Genomic DNA, 25,975 nt, shown 5'->3' on the forward strand with positions numbered 1-25,975 from the left:
GAAATTTGGCAGAAGCATTCTAAATGTGAGAGAACTGAGGTGCGACAAGAGAAAGTCAGAGGGGGATATGGTTGTTCTCATGGTAAACTCTGTTTAGAAATGCTGTTTCTTCTATGTGCACAGCACATTATCCCCAGCACAGCATCCCTCCAGTGGCTGTTGTTGGTGTCTACCTAATGTTTATTTTAAAATTGTGGGTTTTGGGGGACAGGGGATCATCTTATTTATTAGTTATTTATTTCTCTATGTAAACCACTGTCCTTACCTCAAAGATGGAGTGGCAAGGTGATCTGAGGGGGTAAGGACAGGCGGCAGCTGGGGAGAAGAGGAGGAAGGAGTGCCAGTGGGCGAGGACTCGGCTCCAGCAACTCATGGCAGGCCCAGGCTTCGACCACAGAGTCGACAGAGAATGGGTGGAGCCCTGAAAGGGCCGAAGGGGAAGCATGCAAGGATGACATCAGCAGTGCGCCTCCTGAAGGGAGGGGGCCTGAGCGCGAGGTGGGAGGAGAGGGAGAGGCATTGGCAGCAGCTGTAAGGGATAAACAATTACAGGGAATAAAGAGGGGCGTTGGTCCCATAACTGGAGGCGGGCAATGCATAGCCTGTAAGGAGGCATATAAAGGAGCCAGCCAGGGATGAGAGGCTGGCTGGTGGCAAGTGTCAGGGCCCCGCCGGAGAGGAGCCAACACAAGGAACAAGCAGCCTGGGATTGATGAGGCACAGGATGACGCTCAACTTCCTCCCTGTCCTTGCTCTGAGGCCAGACTCGGTAAGCCTAGCCAGGCTGGGTAAAGGGGACAAAGAGATGTGTTACCGGACAACTGCTTTGCAAATTTGTGTTGAAAAGCAGTATATAAATAGCAACAGCAGCAGCAGTATGTGCTTAGGAAAAGATTATTCCCTTCTAAGAATGGGGGGCGGGGAAGAGATATTTCCACTCAGCAGCACAGCTCTCAGAATCTGCCCATGGATACCTCTCACTCATCTTCGGCCTTTGCACACCTAGGGTCCTAAAATATTATCTGATTCCCAAATTAGTTCATGATGGGGGGGAAAGTTTGCTAAAATCTTTAGAAATATATGTACAACAAGCAAGCAAAAACGTAAATGTATATTTACATTTAATCTAATTGCAGGATACTAGTTCAGTAGAGGGGGAATCCAGTTGCAGTTATGGCTGTTTTTTTGTTTGTGTTTTAAATGCAGAGTTCCAGACCTACAGTTAGATATATCACCACAAAATAGTCTATATCCCATGCTAGTTGTTGCAGAAGAATCAAGGCTGGGCTTTCCACAGCTGTACAAATAAGCTCCCCAACTCGACTCAACATAAAGCCCATTTTTGCCAACTGGCAAACAGCTGAAAGAAATTGCCAGCTCATCTTCATCACCTTCTTTGCCTTCTGGAATTCCTGGTTTGGAGGCCAAGAACAGCTTTCCCAAGGTACACATGTTCAAATAAACATTTTCCCATTGAAACAAGTACGTGTGGGCGATGGGAGGGGGGGAAACATCGCACACGCACACACACACACACACACACACACACACACACGGCAAGATGAAAAGCAAGTCTATGAAATGTAACTGTAAACAAGGGAATATAGTGTACACTGCCGAGAGATGCACATATTAAGCGGTATATAAATAGGATAAAAAATAAATGACTATAGGGAATCCATTTGTATGCCATATATGTAACAAGCTGCCGCACCATAAAACACAGTGAAGCAGCAACCTCAGTCAGTAGATGGGTGACATTAAGGGGCAGAAAAATTGACAGTTGTATTTTTTTTTAACAAGAAGTATTTTTTTAAAAGCGATATTGTTTACATACCCTATACTCCATTCTGTAAAATGTTACCATTTTTGAGTTACAAACCTGATTTTTGTGTTGGTGTGTGCATTATAAACAAATAGTCACAGCAGCACTAACATCTGGATTTATCTGACATTTGTGTGCCCCATGAGTGGGTGAGGGCACCATTTGTACTGTCTGACTCCGGCACAAAAATGCCTTGAGCATACACATCTATTATGCTGCCAGCAGTGGCAGGAAGGAGATGTTAATTACCAATTGTGCCCCACATCCATCCAATCCATTCTCATCTTCCTGAAGTGTTGACCCATGCTGTCCTGTACAACTGCTGGTGTTACTAATTTGGGGACTGAATACACAGTAACATAGCACTCTTGGCTTAATCAAGCTTCTCAAAGGGAAAAGAAAACCATAAACTGCCTTTCTCAGAGGCTACTTGCTGTGTAGAAGATAGGGTTGTACGTTTTGTTTTTGGCCCGAATCCAAAACACCCCCATTTTGTTCTTTGTTCAAAACCAGCCAATCTGAAACACCCCAATATTGTTCTTTGTTCAAAACTGCAAAATCTGAATCCAAAACATTTTGGATTTTAAAAAATGGCCCTGGAGCAAAACTAGTGGGTGGGGGTAGTAATGCCCAATGGGTGGAAGCTACCACCCAAATTTCAGAGGAATTGGGCAAACGGCTGATATTTGGTGAATTTTTGAAGTTTAAGATTCTTCCCATAGGGAATAATGGAGGTTTCAGCAAAGTATAGCTTCACGTTGGGGGGAAAGGGGGTGGCCCAGAGCACAATAGGGTGGGTGGTAGTGCCCAGTGGGGGCAAGGAAGCTGCCAGAATTATTTCAAAGGAATTGAGCAGAGGGCTGATTTTTTAAGATTTAATGGAGTTTACGCATCTTTAAGGTTCTTCCCCATAGGGAATGATGGAGGTTTCCTTGGGGGGCACCGGGGTGGCCCAGAGTGAGTGATGGTGTAGAACACATAGGGTGCCAACCACCCCCATGGGTTAGGTACTGGGTTCTGTTGTTTCTGAGATGTTTCGAGTGTAGATTCTCTGGTAGCATATGAGAGTAGATTCGTGGTTTGTCATTGAAAATCGTATATGCTACCAGAGAATCTACAGGCTGGGCTCAGGCTGGCAACAAGGCAGGCATAGGCAATGGCATGGCATCTCTCAAGGGGGTGAAAAAAACTCTTCTGGAACAAAAAAGCAATGCAGCAGATAAATCCATTCCCAGGCTGGCATGCAGTAGCCATAGCAGGCTGGACTCAGGCTGGCAACAAGGCAGGCAGGCATAGGCATAGGCAATGGCATGGCATCATCATGGCAACTTGAGGCATGCCATGCAATGCAAACTCGTTCTCTCTCTCTCTATTCAATGAGACAGAAAGGCAGAATGGCAAATGAGTAACTAACTTGTTGAATGAATTGAAAACCCCTCCTTAAACTCCACCCCAGCCTTGCCCCTTTTTCGACCCTTCCCCTGGCCAATGTGGGATCAGTAAAAAGTAGCAAGAGGCAGAAGAGCCAATGGGGAACAAGGAGGGAATCGTCAGCAGGTCAGCCCATGCTTTAGGTCACCGATCGGAAGGCTGGAAGGGTGGGAAATTCAAAGAGATGTCAAACACAAAATGGAGACTGACTCAGAGATCGCCACAAAATGGAGGTCCGAAACAACAAACATTTTGTAGCCAAAACAGGGATGTTTTGTTTTGTGTACAAAACTTTCGGATGTGGAAAATGGGTGTTTTCTTTTGTCTACAGAACACCCAAAAAGGCCCATTTCGAGTACAAACCGTTTTGTACCCAAAACATTTCGCACAATCCTAGTAGAAGAGAGAATTGTGGCATAGAATTAGACAAAAGAAGAGAAAATTTGTATTTATTTATTGAGATTGAACAGCACAAAGAGCCTTGCTCCTCTTTCAGTCAAAGGAAAGAAGGACAAAGGGGTGCGGGCAGTTGGTAGGAAGTAAAAAAGGAAGCCTAAGGTGGTGAGATTGTATGTGCCTCGGAAGCATTACATATGCAGATGAAGAAGAACAGAAGGCTTTACCAGGTGGAAGTGGGGCAGAGTGTTGTCAGGTTTATAGTCTATCAGATTTGGAACTTCTGCATTAATGGGATTGCAAATGGACTCAGAGAGAGCCCTTCCTTCTCCCACACATAGACATTGAGACAGCCCTCCCCCACTACCCTCCACCCCAAGATTCCTCCCTTACCTTTCATAGAGTACTCCACTAATGGGGGGTGGCCAGTGTATGGTGAGGGAGTCTTTGGTCTGCCCAATGACTATCGGCGGCATGGGAATAGGCGTGGGCTTTTTGCCCTGACTCCACTTCTGATACACCAAATCCAGATAGCAGTGCATCCGAGCTACTTGGTTTGGCGTGAAACTGTCCGTGCAGTTGTCATCTGTGGGAGACAGAGAGCTTGTGAAGTAACACAAAGATAGGTTTGGCTCCAGATTTTGGGGGGCCCTTGGACAAGCAAACTGTCAGTCGATCCCCTTCACTGTCAAAAGGCAGAAGGGAGTGCTATTATGTGCCCTACTTCCAATAGGCATTCATCCTTGTGCTTCCCCAGAATTCTCTATATATCATGAAGGACTCAAGGATGTGCAGAGAATTCTTATATCACACCAGGTGCAGAGCAGCATGATGCAAGCATGACTGCAAGCAGCATTATGACTTTCTGGCCTAGTTATCATTGAGGTGATAAATCTGTGCCAGGACTTTATACTTCAAGACCACAAATTGGAGTTCACATTTCTAAATACTCCTCTGTACAAAAAAAAAAAAACACAAACAAAACACAAAGAAAACTAGCATGTCAGGAGGAAGGTAGCCTAAATGGGATTGCCATATTAAGTTCTTGATCCATTACTGAACCACCCTTATTCTAGTTGGGAAACTTTTCCTAATATTGGCTGACATACTGCTCAGAGTACATCAGTCTAGTAACGCTGCATTTGCATAACTTGCACAAATGCAATATTACTAAGCTAATGTACTCTTGTGCAGTATATCAGCAACTGAATCCATTTTTTAGTTTTGTAAAGTTCTACTCTGCCGTTCAAGACTAAGTGTTCCCAAAGCAGCTAACCACAGAAAATCACAATAAAACAATATATCAGAACAACAATTAGAATGAAAAGCAAAATATAGACAATTAGATTTATACAACATACAGCAATTATAACAAAAAACAACATAAAATCAACAGCATTCATGATTAACAGGCTTGGCAGAAAAACCAAAATGTCTTTGCCTGGCACCAAAAAGAAATAGAAGTTGGGCAGCAGTTGAGCCTCTCTACAGAGAGAATTCCAGCGATGGGGTGTCAGCACTGAGAAGGTCCTCTCTCCACTTGCTACTCACCTCACTGCAGGCAATGGGGGTACCTGGAGGAGGGTCTCTGAAAATTACCTTAGTATATAGGCAGGTTCACGCTGGAACAAACAATCCTTCAGGTACCCAGATCCCAAGTTGTGTAGGACTTTAAAAAGTGAGTACCAGCACCTTGAATTATGTTTGGAAGCAAACTGGAAGTCAATGGAGCTGTAGCAGAAACATGAGGGAACAGGTGGCAAGATAGAAATAAGAAGGGCTTCTCCCTTCTCCATGATCTTCCAGCTTCCACTGGCATTATCTACTGCTTTCCCACTTTCTGCTTCAAACCCTTTCTGCATTGAATACAGTGAACAATTACTCTCCCCTTGACAGTGCCTTTTACATATCTGAAAGATTTCAGTCTCTCCTCCCTAATAATGAATATACGTAATTGCTTTGACCCCCTCCTTAAGTAATTTGCCCTGTAGACTTTGTGTCATCCTAGAAACTCTTCTCTGAATACTTTCCAGTTTGCTGACATCTTCTTTACATAATCTTCTCTGTGGTAGACCACAGAATCACTCATGTTATTCCACCCATCTGCCAAAAGATGGTGCTCGTTCAGCAGCGGTTATTTAACCACTGGCCCTCTGCAGCATCTCACTTCATAATGAACCATCAGTAGTATTGTCTCCCTAGTTGTTGAACTCTACAGATGTAGGCCAGGCCTATACACAAAGGATGCCCCATGCCTAATGAATGTATATCTTTTCAAAATAAATGAATGGTATCAGCTAGGCTGAAAGTAGAAGACAACCAACCCATACCTGATGCTTGGAGCTGAGCCCAAAGAGGACTGCCAGCTGTGGAGCAAAGGGGGCCAAGTATGTGACAGGACATTCTGAACATCTGGACCAGGGAGTTCAAAGATTGAGCCGTTCAGTTCTGGTGTGACAACATGTCCACAGTGTAGGTGATCAATTCAGGAACTTCTAGGAGTCCCCGGGCGATAAGCCTGGTGCGTTCCTTTACACTGCAATGCCTGCGCCAAAACATTCTGTTTGCTGCACTGCATGTGCCCAGGCTGGATGCAGGAGGAGAGCTTTCAAACCTTTGCCCCAGCAGCCAGGGACCTCCCCAAAGTCTTTCCCACCCACCTATGGAGCCTTGGATTCTAGAGGCAGAGGAGGCCATTCACATATCCTTGGCACCTAGCACAAGAGCACGCTATGCGTCAGTGGTCCATGATTTCCACGCGTTCAGGGCGGGATGACCTCTGGCCTATCCGGTGGAGCACGTGTGCTATAGCCTCAACCTACATAGATGGGGCTTGGCACCAGGGTCCATCGGGGGGCAGGCTGGCAGCCCTTGTTTTCCAGGTGCAATTGACTCCACTGCTGACTTCCAGGTGTGCAGAATGCTGGAGGGATGGGCGCGGAAGCAACCCTCTCTCCCAGATCCGAGGGTTCCTCTGGCTCCAATAACCCTGCGGCTGCTGCTCCCACATTTTAATGATATTTGTTTTTCCAAATTTGAGGTCTGGCTGCTTAGGGCCTCCTGCCTGGTGGCCTTCTTCAGTGTGTTGCGAATCAGTGAGTTGGTCACCGCTTCCAGGTTTGATATGTCGGCTTGAGCCCTGCAGTGCAAGGATGCTTGGTTGGAGAGGGGCAGGGTGGTGTTGCGCCTGCGTCATGCTAAGAACGATCAGAAGGGCAAGGGCACCACCATCACGCTGGCTGAAGGTTCTGACAAGGGCCTCTGCCCAGTGCAGGCCATGCAAGTTTACCTGGCTGTGCGTGGGGAGGGGGAAGGCCAGCTGTTCCGTCATGCAGATACTACACCCCTGACACACTTCCAATTCCGGGCTTTGGTAAAGGAAGCTTTGGGGAGGGTGGGCCTTGACCCCAAGAGCGTATGGCACCCACTCCTTCTAGATTGGGGCAGCATCTTCGTCAGTGGTGCTGGGGCTGCCTGAGAGCCGTATCTGCAAGTTGGGGAGATGGCGTTCATCCACCTGCCGCCACTACATATGCCCGCTGCAGCAGTGAGAGCAAGCAGAAGTAACACCCTGTTCATGGCTCCCTTTCCCTTTGTGGATATTCATCTACGGGTACAGTTATGTGTTTTGGGCCAGTCAATGAGCTCTGCAGACCAGCATGAGCACCCAGTTGGGCCTGGCAGGAGTGGACTGGATGGGCCACCGAGGGATGCTGTGGAACTTTTTCCTTCCACTTCTAGATGAGTATGTGGCTGCAAAGGGGACACCACATGTTTTGGTCGTTCACCTTGGAGGCAATGACTTGTGTCTACTAAAGGGCAAGGCTCTGATTCTGCAAGCAACTGAGGATCTTCGAGGCCTAGCTGCCCGATGGCCGGAGATGCGGTTGGTGTGGTCCAACTTGCTCCTGAGGAGGAGTTGGAGAGGCCAGGGTAGCCCTTCGTGCTTCAACAAGGCAGGCAGGAAAGTGAATATGGAGGTTGGGAGAGCGGTCACCTCATTAGGCGGGGCAGTTATACGGCATCCTGACATACGGGTGCAGGACGCAGCCCTGAATAGAGGGGACAGAGTGCATCTCTCCAACTGGGGGAATGAAGTGTTCCTCCGGGACTTGCAATGTGGTCTTCAGGAAGTATTAGCTGGGTGGGGGAAGCAGGGCTAAACAGAGGTTTGCCCCACTTCAGTGGCAGGAGAGTGTGGGTGTTGGGCAGATAGATTCAGGGATCTGTGTTTGGCTGGAAGGCCAGTTCAGGTGAGTGGAGGTTCATGGAACAGCCCTTCCTGAGTCTTGCAGCCCAGGAGGCTGGGAATGGTACTTCCCCGGCTCGGAGCCATGTGGCCTGGGTTTGGGGTGTGTTGGGCCCTCCCTCCGCAGTGGGGGAAGCCTTGCAGTGAGAGGAGGTCGGGACATGGAGCCTGACCGAATCAGGACCTGGCCCTTCACCTTGGTGTAGAATGCCCTTCACTAGGAATGACACTACACAGAGAAGTACCCACACTCTGATTAGTTGGAGACCTCACTGCAAGTTTCGTTTATCACTGTACAATAATAAAGTGGCCCTTATTTACTCCAACTAAGTGTGTCCTGTCTTTATTGGGGCCTGGGGGTGCAAGGTATTAGCTAGGCTGAAAGTAGAGGACAACCAACCCATACCTGATGCTTGGAGCTGAGCCCAAAGAGGACTGCCTGCTTTGGAGCAAAGGGGTCCAAGTATGTGACAGGACACTCTGAAGGAAATTGAATTACAAGCATTTAGTCATGCATGAACACATTAGTACGCAATCACCTTTTAAAGTGGTGATTATCTTATATAAGGAGGAGAGCAACTAGCCCTATCCAACCCCAGCACAGCATTCCTCCGGTGTCTGTTGCTGGTGTCTACCTTAGTTTCCTTTTAGACTATTAGCTATTTGGGGATGGAGAACCATGCTATATTGTTTATATTTCTGGGTAAACCACTTTGAGAACATTTGTTGAAAAGTAGTATATAAATATTTGTTGTAGTAGTAGTAATATATATACATACATTTTAAGTGTTCTCACTCCTCCTTCAGCTCTCTCCTACAACTCATCTTTTTCATGAAGCCTCCAGTTTAATCCTTTAATTCTTATCTACAAGTGCCAAGATTGCCAACTTTTAACCTGTCCCTAATCCTGTGTCTTTAATGCCAGCATGATGTGCAGTGGAAACAACAACAAGTGATAATGTTTACCTCCATACTGTGAAAAGCTTATGTCTCCAGATCAAGCTGCTGTTAAAGGAACAGGAGCAGGCTAGGCCTTTTCTTTCCAGGTCTGTTGGCAATCCTACCAACTGTGATCAACCCTAAGTGTGTATAACTTGTTCACATTTATCCCGTGCTACCCTTTTTCTCCCTCCCCTCTCCTTCCTCTGTTGTCATCCCCACTGTCCAAATCTGGATTGTAAACTACTTGGGGGCAGGGACCTGTCACACATAGATCTCAGTAAAGAACCAATGCTCATTAATCGTGCAATATAGTATAAATAGACATCATGTAACCCAGTTCATCTCAGTTGATAAGTATCACAATTCCTGGAACTGACTTTACATAATGCTGGTTTGAGAACAAAACACAAGTTCAGACACTTTTCCTGTGGGATGAACTGCTTATTTAAAAAAAAACCCTTGGCCTTTTGAGTTTAGGCTTAGCTTTGTCCAAGGAAACTGTATTTTCAGGATGATGCCCAGGCATGGGCCTTGGAGTCCCACTGATGGGAAGAATTGGCACTGGAGTCTATGGAACAGGACAGAGAGCTGTCCAGAGCAAACTAGTTTTGTACCCTCTAGGAACCTTGTTCAAAACACCTCTAGCACCTCAAACCTTCAGCAGATTCTGCCTCAACATGTTAAAAATTTATCTCTAATCTGCCAAAGCTAGTAACTTGCGCTTTAATGCAAATTAAAGCCAAGATTCAAAGGACCATACAGACAGATTTTGTGCTAAAAATGAAAATTCTCATGACACAAAGCTGTGCAGGTTTCTAGGCTTGATAAGAGCTTAAAAAGTATTTCAAAGCAGCAAAATCTACAACAGCATGTGGATGGTAACATTGCCCATTTAGACTGGATAGTAGTTGAATGGTTGGGTTGTAGCTCACCATTGTGAGATATAACCCAACCCACATCCATTCTTGAGCTTCTGCTTAAAGGCCCATTAAATATGACAATCTTTGTCTCTTTGATTGCTAGACATGCAAATAGTTTTTTGAGAGTGAGGTTCACCATAATAGCTGCCGGTGTCACAAAGGCACTGGTGATTCTTTAAAGCAGTGATATTCTCCTATTCTGTTCAATTCTCCTATGCATGCACAAGACTGCCCAAGAACAACCTCAATATTTACCTAACTATTACAATGTTTATTATAATAAAAAAGGGATACAGAATTCATGAGATCTGAAAATAGAATGCATGTGATATTTATATGATTTGCCTTCAGGTAACTGAGATTTTCTAACACACAGCCACTATGTTTTTTTCAATGAAATCATGAGAGCTAGACTGTTATTAAAATGAAAAGACATTATCAACACTTCAGGGTTATCCAGGACCACCTAATATCTATTTCTGAACTAGGTTCTTTCTTCCCATTCATTACCTGTGTAGCTCATGTAATTGTTGAAAGGAGTTCCAGAGAAGTGAGTTTGACCACATGTGTCGGTGATGGGATCTGGATCACAGCAGAATTTGCTTTTGGGAGTAGGTGCTGTATCGGCACAAAGATCCCCAGTCTCCATGGATGGTGTCGTCTCCCTGCATGGGTCATCACAGGATTCCCTTTCGTTCACCCCCTTAAAGACATGGTAGAGTCCCAAGACATGTCCTACTTCATGTATCATGGTATTTGTATGACCTGGCATACCATAGTAGGCTGGATTGAGGACCACTCCACCTGAAATTGAAGTGCATTTAATGTCACTCAGAGAGATAGGTATGGACAGGCATCTGGAATTCTGAACTAACATAAAAACAAATGATTGCAAGGAAAAATTCCAAATACTGTGTTTAAAAATCGAAAAGGAGTTTGCATCTGCTGCTGGGAAGACATTCTTTCCAACAGATCTACTCTTGGATAAGCTCCTCATGCAGTGAAGTGGAGATCCAGTCAGCTGGTCAAAACAGAGATCTTCCTACCCAGCAAATCTGCTGTAACCCTTCATGAGGTACAGATCTACCAAGGGCTTCATTTGAAGTAGAAGGCTGAAGTCCTACCCATTCACTGATCTACCCATGAAAAAGCAGAACAGCTATGAGTGCACACTCATGAGTAGATCAGTGGATGGGGAGAGTTCTAGGCTGGAGTCCTTCCTAGACAGCAGTTCTGCTCCTGAGAAAAAGCTCCAGCAACAGGATGCATTCTTTCATTAGGGAAATTCAGGGTAGATATTAAATGTTGAAGGATGGAGCCCTCCTAGACAGCAGATCTATTCAGACAGTTCTATTGCTGATCTTTGCAGATGTGACGAACAGTGGGACTTCCTGAAGGAGGAAGGGTATCTTGTCTCCTCTCCTCCAAGAAAAGAACTAACTGGGGCAAATATATCCCACACTATAAATTGTTCCCACCTAGTGTGAAAATGCAGGAGACTGAAGCCCAAGAACTGACAGATCAGCAGAATTTTAGAGTTAGGAGGAACCTTGGAGGTCTTCTAGTCCAAGCTCACATACAAATTGCTCTTATAACATCTCATTCATTCATTCATTCTTTCTTTCTATTTCTATACTGCCCTTCCAAAAATGGCTCAGGGTGGTTTACACAGAGAAATAATAAATAAATAAATAAATAAGATGGATCTCTGTCCCCAAAGGGCTCACAATCTAAAATGAAACATAAGATAGACACCAGCAGCAGTCACTGGAGGTACTGTGCTGGGGGTGGATAGGGCCAGTTACTCTCCCCCTGCTAAATAAAGAGAATCACCATGTTTTAAAAGTGCCTCTTTGCTAAGTTAGCAGGGGCATTGCTCTTATAACATCTCCTCAAAGTCACTTGCAGCCCAACAAACTAAACAACCCCACGAAGGAGTCACAAGTGTCCTACTCATGCTGGGCCCTGAAATATGAAAAGATTCAAACTGATAACATCTCTGTCCCTCTAAGAGCTATTTTTGAGTCAGCCTTAGACTTTCACCATCTGCATCCATAATAATTTGTCCTCCTTTTATCCAAGGGAAATGTTCTGTCACAAGAGTTCAAATGTATATCAATTCACCAGTCAATATTCTCAATTCACCACTATCCACTTGACAGTCATCAAAACACTATCAAGTATTCCATGAAGCCAAGAATGCTGATATACTATCTTTTTAATTGAAACACTATGTTTAGAGTTTAGTTAAAAGCCAAGAACCTTTCCATTTCTGGAATATCAGTAACATACATTTTGTAAATTATTATTTTTTGCAAACAGTGTTAGTTACAAATAATAACTAAGTCCTTATGATAGAGGGACCAGATTCAGTCTAAGTTAATCATGACTAAGTACCATTAAATAAATGAGACAAGTTGATAATGATTAACTTAAGTCCTGTTAATTTAAATGGGACATCATCATGACTAACTTTGTCTGAATCCTAACCATTATTATTTTATAAAAACAGTTAACTTGGGCTGCTTTTTGTAACTACAACAAATTTCACTTTTTATTAAAAGTTCTGATAAAATTAATGTGTTAAATATTTGGCCAAAAATAGTTTTGATTAAGTGGGCTCTGACTCCTAGAAGTTTATGCCACAATAAATTCTCCCAATTTTAAGGTGCTGCAGGAAAATTTGTTGCTTTTGCTACAAAAAACTAACATGTCTGTTTCTGTGAAAAATCACCATTATTTGACATTATTTGACCCTCTTTGATCAACTACTTTTTGACAGGTCAAGTGATCAAGCCACCTATCCCTTTAAGGAAAATATTTCATTTCATATGACAAATGGCACACAAGATATTCACTGAATGAAGACATTCCTAATCAACCAACAAGAACTAAAGCAAGAAAAGAAAACTGAACCTGATTCCCCAGCCAAACTCCAGTCTGAGACTGAGGCTCCCTTGCTGAAAGCAAAGGAGAGGAATGTGAGTGAAGGAAGAAGGAAAACTTGCTGTTAGCTAAGTTAATGGGTTGTTTGAGCCCAGCCATAATCCCACTGTGTCAACCACTAGCAGCAAATGGCAAAGCAAGTCTGATTGCTAAGGGCACACAGGGCTCCAAGATCTACCATTACCACCTTCAAGCAGAAACATGAAACCCTTTCCACTGAGGAAATATGAAAGAGAAAGCCACTGCCGAGAAATGTTGCCAAGATGCTGTATCCAATCTCCTCTCTCTTTAAGACTGACAACTGCTAGCTTGCTTTCCAACCAAGTGAACACACAAAACTGCATTTAATGGGGGAAACTGTCCATTTTCTGTGATCTTTTTCCCTTGTAAAAGTTTCCGGAAATTGGTCAAGACTAATGTGGGTGGCACAAACAAGATCTCTAGGAAAATGGGGCAGAGTAGCTCTAAAACATTCTGCTACTAGAAAGTATCTAGCTACAAGTCCCATTTATCCTCCTCAATTCTTCTGTTTTGGTCCCCAGACTTACCACTGCCCTTTACCTGTGGGTTTGATATAAATGAGCTTTCACCAAAATCTTTTAAGTGACCAGCAAATGACCTCACAAAGGCCAGTACCTTCACATCAGATATGAAAGTTAAGAGGTATTGAATAAGTTCACAAAGGCGTTCGCTGTGACATCAAAACCTGAGCAAGCTAATAATCCTAACTTCTCAAAGGCCAATGCTTTGGCATCATTTCAGGGACTGAGAGTTTACCACAAAGGAATTTGTGTCTTCACAAAAGCCCAGCAGGCTACAAGTGCTTAAGAAAACACTACACCACACAAGACGGGTTGGTGGCTCTGAGCTTCTGGAACCAACCAACAAAACTGAAAGGTCAATTCTGATTGGATTGCTGCAACAAGAAGAACTGCCATTATGAACTCTCTAATCTCAGTGTTTAGTCGCAAATAGGCTCTCTTAAACTAGGATAACCAACATGCAGTGAGGATGCCTTTGTAAGGGGAGGATTAAGAAGAGGTTGGAGGAAACTGAAGCTTTCTGGACTTTCATGCCAAACCACAAATTTGATGGAATTGAGTATTCAGTATAATATTATTAAATTCCTCATGTCTCATATTTTTATCTCATCCTGAAGATGTTCTGGGCACATTAATATAATAGGAACGAGTAATATATAATTTTGCATATGTATATACATATAAATGATGTGAATATTTGTAAAACTGAGTTTGGGTCAGCAGAGCGTGCTAGAAGATACAACTCCTACACTGAGGTGGACAACTTCTGGAGTCTCAAGGGTCACACTTTTCTCCAGAGAGCAATCTGGAGCCAGGTATATATTCTGTCACATAAACCAACCTCTTCACAGATGAAAAGCTGTTTTAAAGTTGGTGTCTCCTAGCAGTAAGCAGTAAAAACTAAAATTCAAGCTGGAAAATAGTTCCCAGTTTGCCTCCCCAGCCACCAAATCCTCTCCCTCCAAGCCTCCCTCAGATCGCCAAAACCTTCTGACATTTCCAAACCAATCTAAAGTTGGCAGAGTAGGGCTCACCCATCTCCAAAGGACACCCTCACAGTCCCCCACTCCCCCCACCCCCAGAACCTTTGAGTGTCTCAAAACATTCCCCTCAGATAACTCACCTACAAGGTAGCTTTCCTGGAGATGCTCATAGCTGCTTACATGCTGAGAGAGATAGGCACTGTCAGGAAGGAACTCTGTACCTTCCACGATGATAGGGTCATCCTCCAGACTGAATTACCCTTCATGCCAAAAGCAAGATCTGTTTTTCACAGGAGCCAATAGATAATTATTCTGAACTTATACCCCACCCCATGGAAAGGATGTGGCATACACTGAACACACACTGGGCCCTGCCAGGGACACCACACTGCTGGACCAGGAAGTGATCGTGATGCTACTGCTAAGGGTCGACTGCGCACTAGCAGTAGGCACTCCAAGGCCCTCCTCCTGGTTGTGTCCCAGCCTCCTCTCCTTGGATCTCCTAACCTCTGCATCCAGAAGCTCCCTCCACCTGGGCAGCTGGTCAGGGGTGATGGCTTTGCCCTTCATCCTTGGGTCACATAGGCAGGCACCCAAGAGTGTTCTCAGCCAACCTGCCAAGGTGATTGCTTCCTCAGTGGTCAACATGGTCTGGAGCTCATCCATAGTCTTCTTGAGGAGAACCACAGGCAAAGCCTGGTTCAGCGTTGTTGTCTCAGCACACAAGCTGTTCATGGCAACAGAGAATGGCTCAAGTACTGAGATAACCTCGGAAATGAGCACTCAATCCTGGTTGGATAGTGGGTGGCAGCTCTTGCTCCTGCAGGCACTGGAGCAAGAGAAAGGTGGAGTTCCACAGGGTCGGAACATCCTGAGGGATCAAGTGTTCAAGTAGGCCAAGCTGCCTCCCCTTGAGTATCTGCCTACCCTTTTTGCTTCTGTGGAAGTAAGCTGCTATCTGGCCACAGCCTCAGAAAGGCCAAGCGCATCCCACACAACCAGGTTCAGAGTGTGCACTACACAACGGATGGCCACAAACTGACCCTGCTCTGCTGCCTTAGTTATGATTGCAGCATTGTCGGTGACTGTTAGGAATCTACCCTGATGTCCCCCAAGTCCAGGGATGTGATTTGTTTTATATTATTTTTATATCAATTGTGTCACCACGTTCATGGAATTTAATGGGTTATTCCTTTCTTTCACTGTCACCATATGATTATGTTCATTATCCTGCTCTCAGTAAATAACTTCTTGGTCATGAAGCCTCGATAGTGCAAGTTAGGTATATATGTTCCATGCAACAAGGGATAAAAAGAACAAGGTATAAAACAAATAAGTTTATTATTTACTTAAGCTGAAAATAAGGATCTCTGCAAAGCAGAGCACATAGACTTCATTACAAAGTTGCTAAATCAATCAGCTGTTAGACACCACACAAAGTGTTTTGACCTTCTTTCTGAGTACAATACTTTTGTATGTTGAATGACTTAAGACAGGTGTTTTCTTCTCTATTTGTGAATCCTGATGTAACAACACAGACTTCTTGTCTAACCAGGCGTTTTGCTTCTGGACACCTTTCCCACTCAGGCTTTTTACTCCAAACCCCAGAGTACCGTTAGAGAGCACTACTTGTTTATTACAGTCTCTGAACATCAATTCATCAATTCACCCAGAATTTGAAAAACCTCTGTTGTTCAGCCACCTACACAGAAACTCTGGATCTGAGCTCTGTTCGTCTGTCTTCCTCAGTCCTCTCCTCCTAACCAAGTAACTGTCACCGTCTCCAGTCAAATCCTTCTCTCAAAATTCCATGCATGGTTGCTATGGCAATTCTTGCTCGCTCACACTCTCCAGCACTCTGCATATACATTTCTTCACAGTGACCATGAACCCTTGGGAAAGTTTGGATGCCTGGACAGGCATCCCTCCACCTGGTGATCCATGGCCACCAACAGCAGATCTGACGTAGTTAGTGTCCAGGAGCATGGAGGACCTTATCCCTTCAGAGCTTATAACAAACAACTTAGAGTGGTGGGCCCCAGTCTTGGCCTCGTTCTTTACCTTCATTGACTAAGATGGTCATATTCCCAAGGATTGGGGGCTGGCGATCATAGACCCAGTATTCAAAAAGGGCAGAAAGGATGGCCCCACCAACTATAGGCCCATCAGTTTGTTCAACACATTCAGCAAGCTTTATGCAAGACATCTGCGCTGGAAACTCAGGGACTGGATAGATCAAGAAAATCTTCTTGCAGAGGAGCAAGCTGGCTTTAGGGAGGGCAGATCAATGCTGCCCAATGTCTGGTGCTTCAGCACCTCACTGAAAAATATTCTACCAATAATTCAACCTCTCTTTATGCAACTTTCATAGATCTCAAGGCCACATCTGACTCCTTCTCCCAAGTCAAATTATAGGAGAAGTTGGAATCCTCCTCGATTGACCATCACCTGCTCTATCTGATCCATATCCTTCACACAGTTATGACCCTCAAGGTACGGTGCAACCCTCAAGGGCACCTTATGAACCCCAGTCCCGACCCAGAAGGGAGTCAGGGCTGCATTCTGGCCCCACTTCTTTTCAACTTCTACATCAATGACTTGGTGAGCCAGCTAAACAGCGCAGACTTTCATTCCCTCAAGCTGGCAGAAAGGTGTATTTCCACTCTGATCTATGCAGACGATGCTGCAATCCTTTCCAGGACCCCCATAGCTCTGAAGGCTCTAGTTCAATATTGCAGGAATGATTTACTTAGGATTAATCATCAAAAAACTAAAGTTATGGCTTTCGCTAGAAGACCCAAGCTCCTGGAGTACAGATGGTCATAAGATCAAACAGGTTGTCTGCTTCAAATACTTGGGAATGGTTTTACATGCCTCAGTTTTACATGCCTCGGGCTCAAGAAAGGCCCACAGCAACCACATTGCCCACTCTGCACAGAGGAGCTCTTCTGTCATTTTAAAATTTCTTCGGACTAGAGGTAGCCAATACATCTCCGCAGCACTCAAGTTGTTTGAAGCCAAGCTGTTGGCTCAACTCCTTTATGGAACCCACTTGGGTCCCCCCTCCAATTTTGCCCCATTGGAATAGCTCCAGTCCAAATTTCTAATTTCATTGGAACAAGTGCAGTCCAAGAGCCACAGTGTGTCTCAAATGCCACCCTACAACTAGAACGGGCATGGTGAAGGTGGAGGCCATTGCTGGTCTGCGGAAAGGAGAGCTGGTTTGTGGTAGCAAGCATGACTTGTCCCCTTAGCTAAGCAGGGTCCACCCTAGTTGCATATGAATGGAGGACTCGAAGTGTGAGCACTGTAAGATATTCCCTTCAGGGGATGGAGCCGCTCTGGGAAATATATATATCTACTGGTATATATAATTGTATTATGTATGTTTAATATAGTCATATTGTATATATTTCACAACATACTAATTTCTATCTTATTGTGGTCTCTCTCTATCTACTGGTTATTTTAATGGAAGTTCTATGTGGCAACATGTAGGATGCGCCAGGCCTCACAGCCACCAGGCCTTGCCTCGAGGGCAATTCATAGCTACGCAGCCCCATTACAGCTCTGCATGAATTCCAAACAGGTGACAGCCTCAGCTTGATTTCAGCTCCATGCTTTTAATTATGGACTATTTCATCAGTTTTTTTTTTACAGCATATATTTTAATGCAGCAAATCCATGCATTTCATACTCATGCCATATTAATATAGCCTTCTATAGCTGGCTTCTATTAATCATATCTTAATATTAATCATACCTTAATATCAACTAATGTAATAGATTTTAGTTTAAATACGTTTTACACACTGCATCGGCAGACTTACACAGTTTTATAGAGAGTAATAAAACAGAGTTTTATACAGAGTAATAGTCTTATAGTTTTATAGTGTGCTATTGCTATTATGTTATTACGATTTTCCCTATTGCCTTGGTTTTATGCTGGTCTATGACCATAATGAAGATGATTGACTGAGTGAGTGTCCAGCACCTCCACATGCGCCACAGCCCATTTGGACTTCCTTCACTGCATGGGCGGGGCTGGCCACACCACCAGCACCAGCTATCCCCTCACTCTCCTTCCCCCATCAGTGAGCCGTGAGGGACAGGAAAGAAGTGTGCCTCTCACTGCAGCTGGTCCACAGATCCACAGTCAAGTGCACACTGGTGTCAGGGGCTGCTGTGCACAGCAGCCCTGACACGGCCTCCCTGCACACCCAGTAAAGGGAGAGCATCACCTGCGTGCTGAAGGTGGCACACAAATGGATTTTAGAGTCGGGGGAAGCAGTCTGAGCAGCCAGCGGAAGCTGGCATTTTCTACCATCTGGAATGGCCGGTGTCCCCAGTGGCCCGAGTGATGAGCTGAGAAACTGGGTGAAAAGACCGCGTGCTCACCGATTGCACCAACCATACAGGTAACTTCCCCTACTTGGGAGCAGGTGCAGGTACCTTGCCACTACTTGAGGACACAACAGACATATTGCTGCCAGCAAGAGTAGGGACCCCGGGCGATGCCGTTGCAGGTGCTGCAGCATCCCCGACATCGTAAGACACTTAGAGTCCTTCCCCCTACTGATCTATGTCAAACAGTGGATGCAGGCAGCATGGTGTGGTCACCAGGGCGGAGCTGAAAGTGGTCCCACACCATGCTGCTATCGATCCGGGACTGTTTTGGTGGTGCTGCTGGTACTTACTACTGGGGTGGCTGGTTCATACTGGTGGCCGCTGCTGCCACTACCACCACCCTCAGTCCAGGGCTGAGAAGCTCCAGGAAGCAGAAGTAATTCCTCCTGCTCCTCCGCAGTCTCAGTCGGCGGGGGGGGGGGGTGTCGCACTGCCAATGGGCATTGGGGAGGAAGGAGAGAGTTATCTGGCTGGGCTAGCAACCAACACCTTCTCCTCCGCTGCCACAGGAAGAGCTTCTTCCCTGTTAGGGGAGAACCTCCCTGCTACTTCTACCTCAGCTGCTGCAGGTCCGGGATCCTGCGGAAAGGAGAGTCTGCGCACAACCACATGAGTGGGGACAACTCAGGGAGCAGGCCCCTCTCCCCACTGCCCACTATGACCAGCAGCACTACCCCTCCCTCTGCCTGCCACTCTACTCCAGGCTCTGCCTCACACTTTCCTTTTTTTTAAAAAAAGCCCTAACTCTGATGGGGGGAGAAGAAGTACCTTTAAGGAGGGTATTTTAAAAAGGGGTGTGACTATTTATGCAAGGTGTGCCACAGACTGTGCTATTTATTGCACTTTAGTGCACACACAGAAGCTAGAAAAATTAAATCCACCCAAATAAAGAAGGAGGAGGGGTGACCTTTTTTGGAGAGGAGCAAACAACAATGGGATAAGTCGCAGGGCAAGGAAGAGAAGGGAAAGGCAGAGAAGGGAAAGGAGATTACTGTGGCCTCTCTAACCCAGATCCACCCCTCTTGACCTAGAGTCCTACTAGAATCTAATCCTTCCCTTCCCCAATCTAGGCCCTATTTAAAGAACCTTAAGTTCTATAACCGGACCAAGGCGGTGGGGGAGGGGGGTGTCTTATGGCGTCTTCAGCCAGCATCTGGTCAACTCCACAGCTGAGGGGAGGGCAAGTGGGCACCAGTCAGGCACCCACCCACCCAAAAAAGAAAAAAAAGGAAAAGCTAGTGGGCAGCGAGGGGAACAAGAAACACCAGGGAAACAGAAAGAGCCTGGGCAGGCTGGGAACAAGACAGAAGTCACAGAACACCAGCTAGTGTATGCACACACGCACACAAAATTCAGTCCAATCCAGGCAGGCACACAACTACAGCAGCAAAGAGGTGCAGCTTGGGGCTGCCAAAGGAAAAAGCACAGCACCAAATTATTAAAGGCACCAGGGGCTGGCTGCAAGCAATAAGAACAACAAATCCACGCAAGAAAAAAAATTCAAAGCAGCACCCAGTTAAAGCTAATTTAAAAAAAACAAAAAACATTTTTAAAAAAATCAGCACAGCACCCCTGAAATTAAAGCCACTGGGGCCTGGCTAGAAGCAAGAAATGGGGGGACCCATCTCCTATATGGTGCCCAGATCCAATTTCATGGCCTTAGAAACAACTCAAACCAAGTTTTTTAGAAGTCTATTTCAAGTGTCTTGCTGTGTGCCTACTGTGATTTTACGTTTATAGAGACAGGTGAACCAAGTGTGGAAACTAGGTCTGGCTAGTGGTATGTAATTCATGATTAAAATTTATTTTTCTCCCTGTTTGGCACCTTTGATACTGAAGGATGGCTTTCAATCATGATGAAAATTACTAACAGCGAAGAAATTATATTTAATTGGATTCTCTCCTATTGATAGCGTGGGAGCCATCAACGTGCCAAGTTAGTTCTCAAACAAAGGCTCCTAGATATCGCACACCAAAATGATCTAAGTTTACAAATAAGTTCTACCTTGGGAACTAAATATGTAACTCCGAACCAGCTATGTACTTAAGCACAATATTGATGCTTAAGTATAGAAGAATTTTCTTGTTGGCGTGTTTTAATGCTTTTCCATCAGTGGTTCTGAAGGGTACATTTAAGCTGATTCCTTATGAGGAACAGGTATGCCAGAGTGGAAATGCAGCAGTTGAGTCTATAGCCCATGTTTTATTATATTGTACTTTTTAATCAAGATTTTCGTATGTCTCTTATAGCTCCTTTACTAAGAAATATTTCAGACTGTTCAGATGAGGGTTTTTTGTTTGTTTTCTTCTTGTTGACCATGACTCTGACGATACATATAAAATAGCCAGATTTTTTGTGGTGGCCAATAGAATCAGAAAAACTCTAACAGCTAATCCTCTTGTTATATTTTAGGATGAATTGTTATTATGTTTAAAGCTTTTTATCTATCTACTTTGTATTGCTGGTCAGAGACACAAATAAAACTGAACTGAACTGCAGGGGGAAACCCAAAGGACGAGGACTGGGACTGCTGGTACAATTAAAAATAAACTGGTCAGTGGCAGGGAGGGAGGAGGAAAGCAGTTGTTGGCACTGCAGGAGGAAAAAAGAGAGAGACTAGCAGGCACTCTGTTTCTCTCTCCACTTCTGAAAATCCCTCCTTTGGCCTCCCCCTTCCCCCCCACCCAGCAAATGGGGGTACAGTTGCCCATGCCAACACTTGATTTGAATAACAAGCCAACCAAGAAACAAAGAGATCTCAAGTCAATCAGAAGCCACTTCCAGAAAACCAATCAGCAAGAGGAAAACAGGACTCAAAATGGCACTTGAATCACTCAGCTAATGGTGGAATAGAAAGCCCATACCTACCTGCCTATTATGAGGCTTTGCATCTCCAAAATATCGTACGGATGCTGACCAATATTGAAATTAATTTTGGGGTTAAGATGGGAGTTTCTGATCAATACTCTCATAGATTTAAATCTATAAATTTAGATTAAATCAATACTCTCATAAATTTAAAGCAGCAGACAATCCTTTTCTGAGTGCCACTTTCAAGAGTTGGGGCAAAATGGTATAAGAGTTTAGCACCCGCATATTCCCCTCTCATTCCACTTTTTTGCCACCCTAAATTCGAAGGATTGTTTACATCTCCACAAGTGATGGAAGCTACTGCTCTGGAAGTTGCAAGATTAAGTAACTTTTACCAACAGGGGAATCCCATCGACTTAGAGGCTATAGAGGAAAATTTTGGGCCTTTGCATTGTACATGGATACATCTTTTACAGTGCAGATCCTTTATATCCACCCCAGAAATAACAGCACAAGCTAACAGGCAACTAACAAAATTTGAAGTATTGGTTTTGGAAGCCCCGGACAACCTCAAAGGTATGGTTTCAAAATTATACAATTTTATTATAAGCCACACATTTAACCCACAGCCTAGCCTTAAAACGTCTAAGGAAAATAACTTCCAACAGGAAATCAAAGATCAGGAGTGGAGGAACATATGGAAATGGAAGCCAGTTACTTCCTTTCAGCCCAAATTAAGGAGAATTTTCTCAGAGTTTTCCATTGATGGTACCTAACCCCAGTAAAAATAGCATACACCCCAAAAGACTCTCCACTTTGCTGGAGTGGTTGCAGGATGAAGGGAACCTACTTCATCTTTGGTAGAACTTCCCTAAGGTCTTATCCTTCTGGACAGAAGTCTTCACGGAGATGTGAGGATTACAAACCAGAAAACAGGATTATGCCCCCAGTTGGCGTTAGTAAATCTATTTTCTGGGATCAACACAGATGTGGCATCCAAAAAATGTATTGTGTTTATGGTAACTGCTTCCAGGTTAGCTTTAGCCAAACACTCGAAAAATCAAACCTTGTCAAAGGAGATCTGGTAGAAGAACCCATGGCCTATTGCAATCAGAGAAAAGCTAACCCATATTATTCTGTTCTGTGCAAACCAGACTACAAATAAATATTTTTAGATAATTTGGTCAGATTTTATTCTTTAAACTAATTGGGGAAATTAGGGTTATTTTCCTACACAGACAATATTAGAGTGTGGATGGACTGAATTTCAGTTTGTTGTATTACGTTTTGCTGTTTGTGTTTGGATCAATATTGTTTAGCATGGTAAATTTTTAAAAATCAATTCAAGCTCGAAACAGGCCCTATATTTCAAGTATGTTTCAATCGAATTTGAATCACCCAAAACACCCTGTTTCGAGCTTGAATAAAATTGAATTGGATCTATTTGCACATCCTAGTTATGAGCACTGTTGTGGGACAGCCCTTTCCTGTCTTCCTAACTAAGAAGAGGTAGTTGGACATACTGTGGCATTCCCTTTTGATTAGGAGTCAAGGGAGTAGGCAGACCCACCCCCTTTGTTCTTTTGGATGACATTAATGAGTGGGAGAGAAGCATTTTATTACATTTGTGTAGTTCCTGAGGAGCAGGAACAGTTAGGAACCCTGTTGAAACTCTTGCTCTCTCCGTTGTTTCTCATTAGCACTCTTTGCCTCCAATAGGGTGTGTTTTTTAGCTGAGTGGATCTATGTTTTCCAGATATTTGGATTCAAGGTGCCTTCCTTCCCATTGCAACCATATCGTAAAACAAGGAGGGACATCCAGTTTGCTAGCCATGTTGTCACCCAGAGGAGGAATTAACCCTCTCCTGCCTGCTAACCAAAAGGAAGCTTCTATGATAAGTCCAACTTCGCATTTCAAAGCAATCAAGAAGTGTTTCATCAAGTGCAAAACAATAATAGAAAACCATTTTCTTTCTTTCTTCCTATGTATCTGCAAAATAGCCTAATGAGCACAAACATTTTATCTTCTGAGCCAGGAAAAAACTTCTCAGTGATATGATACAGTACTCAACTCATAATATATCTGATAGGGATGTGCACGGAACCGGCTGGCCCGGTTCGGTTTGAGACCGGACCAGTTTGGTCTGGCACCCCTTAGAAACCTCCCCACCAGTTCGGTCCGGGGGGGAGGGGTTGGAAAATATTTTTTTTAATTATTTATTTATTTATTTATCTACCTTTAGCCACTTTGGGGGGCTTCCTCTAGGCCGTGAATTAATTTTAATTTTAAAAAGGCCACCACGCATGCGCAAATGGCCTCTGCGAGGCCCTGGGCCATGCTAGGCCTCACAGAGGCTATTTGCGCATGAGCAGTGGCGGACAAAATGGCCACCATGCGAGTCTATGCAGGCCTGAACGGGCCCGAAAAAGCGGCTGAAGGGGCTGCAGCAGTGATGACTAAGGCTGGGTGGGGGGAGAGAACCTTTCACGGATCCCCCCCCCCAAAGCGACCTAGAGGATGCCCCCTGAAGGGGCTAAAGGTAGGGAAAAGTTTTCACACACAAAAATCATAAACCCCTCAAACTGTCAGGGTTTCGGTCCAGGGTCAGACTGAACAGGGGTTGGTTTGGTTCAATCCTGGAACCGTCAAACAAAACCGGTTCAACGTAGAACCGAACGACCCTCAAACTGTTCGCACATCCCTAATATCGGAGCATTACAAGCTGGGCCAGATAGGTTTGTAGTTATATGAACCAGATAAGTACAAACTTAAACATCATCACTATAGAGGTACAGCTGCACAGGAAATACAAAGAGAAGAGTAGTACTAGAGTATGAAGCCTTTTTCCCCTCTCTTAAAACTTGAAAACTTTTTTTGAGATAAGATATAGTTTAAGACAAAGGTTCCCAACCTGTGGTCCTCCAGATGTTGCTGAACTACAACTCCCATCATTCCCAGCCACAATTTATTGAAGCTAGGGTTAATGACAGTTGTAATTCAGCAACTCCTGGAGGACGACAAGTTGGGAACCACTGGTTAAAGATATATGGCTTGATTAAAGATTTTTCAAGCTATTCTATAAGAAAAGCACAATACAAGATGCTTTGTGGCTGGAATTTAACTTCAGCTAGGTTGAATAAAATGTTCCATACTAACATATTTAAATGCTGGAAATGATCTATATATTGTTCTAATATTTGTCTGTGACATTTTGGCATGTCTCTTAGTATTTATTTACAGATTTTATTTACATATTTTTTAAATTTTTGGTTATGGAACTGTGTAAAAATTATGTGCAGAAAGGAGCTGATTGACAGGAAGGCTGCAGCAGCAGTGAGACCCCAGCAGGAAAGATAGAGAAACTCTGTTAAGAATGCAGGAGGGGAGAATGCAGTTAGAGAGAGGGTTGAAAAAGCAGTTGGAGAACAGCTGAAGGACAGTTGGTTGGTAGTTAAGAGGGGGGAGAGAGGGGGAGCTGGAGATTTAGAGAGAAAAGCACTGCACAGAAGAGACTTCTCCAAGGAAGAGAGAAGTGGGGCTTCTGTAAAAGCCAAAGATACATCTGCTCTCTGTAGGAGAGTCATTGCCTGATCAAGGAAAGGCCCAAAAGTCCTCAGAAGGGTGGCTCGTCAGAAACTAAGTAACAAAGCGAGGCATCCCAACCCCAAAGCAGAGGGGAAAAACAAGGAAAGAACTATAACTGTTTTTCATCTTAAGAATGTCAACACCCCTGTAAGTTATAAGTTAAGAATTTATGACAACACCCTGAAACTACTACACTTATCTATTATATTAATTCTCCTGGGTGTGCCTTGGAATGTGTGTCCCAGAGCCCAGCTGATTGGCTGGGCGGCGGATGCACCTGATTGGCTGAGGCGCACCCAGGATGGGTTGCCGCAGTGGTGGCCCAGCCATGGAGGCCAGAGGTGGTGGACCCAGCCCGGCCACGGAGGCAAGGCCCAGGAGGTGAGAAGGAAAGTGGGGGGTGCAGAAGTGGCAGTGGGGAGGAGAGGTGGCTGGTCCTGGAAGCAGAGACTGGGGCAGAAGGGGGAGGGAGAGGTAACTGCCGGCCCTAAAGAGCGCACAGATGCTCGCAATTAAAACTTGAAACCATTATGCATTAAGAACTTGTGCTATAACAATGAAACCTGCTGTTTCAATGATATCAAAAAGTAAGAACATTTTATTTCCTCTCCGTCATCAGAAGAGATACTCCACGCTACCACCACACAATGGGGGGTGGGGTTGATTCTGGTCTCAGATCCTTTCAAAACAGATCTGAGTGGTGGCAGCAGAGATACTCAGAAGTAAGGTGACCTCTCATATTGTCATCTTGGGGTGGAGTGTATAGCCAATAGCGGATTTAAGCCCAGCCTTTGTCTCAAGGCGAGCCCACGTGGGGGAAAGAAAAATGCTGATTCATTCCCTCCATGTTTGCTCAACAAAGGTTGTTCTTTTAAAACTTAAATTGGTAAGAAAATATGCTGCCACCACACCCTAATTACAGAGTTTAACTCCTCC

General features: G+C 44.5%; 1 protein-coding gene and 1 long non-coding RNA gene across 4 annotated transcripts in view; one reads left to right on the forward strand and one right to left on the reverse strand.

Annotated features, from left to right (window-relative positions):
• The window catches only part of PAPPA2 (pappalysin 2), a 263,647-nt gene that overhangs the window by 171,150 nt on the left and 66,522 nt on the right, over positions 1-25,975 (reverse strand). For 2 of the 3 annotated variants that reach the window (XM_053248609.1, XM_053248610.1), the window contains exons 4-5: positions 10,274-10,567; positions 4,046-4,238 (exon numbers count right to left, since the gene is read on the reverse strand). The exons of the other annotated variant lie outside the window; for it this stretch is intronic. In XM_053248609.1, the coding sequence (XP_053104584.1) occupies positions 4,046-4,238; positions 10,274-10,567 (487 nt within the window). The remainder of the gene's footprint in view (positions 1-4,045; positions 4,239-10,273; positions 10,568-25,975) is intronic. 3 annotated transcript variants of the gene reach the window in all.
• Positions 507-13,860, forward strand: LOC128324267 (uncharacterized). The gene is made up of 3 exons (XR_008306757.1): positions 507-769; positions 1,207-1,444; positions 12,546-13,860. It is a non-coding gene; the product is annotated as an uncharacterized LOC128324267 (long non-coding RNA).

The sequence above is a fragment of the Hemicordylus capensis genome, chromosome 4, assembly GCF_027244095.1.
Source record: "Hemicordylus capensis ecotype Gifberg chromosome 4, rHemCap1.1.pri, whole genome shotgun sequence".
Classification (NCBI taxonomy): Eukaryota; Metazoa; Chordata; class Lepidosauria; order Squamata; family Cordylidae; genus Hemicordylus; species Hemicordylus capensis.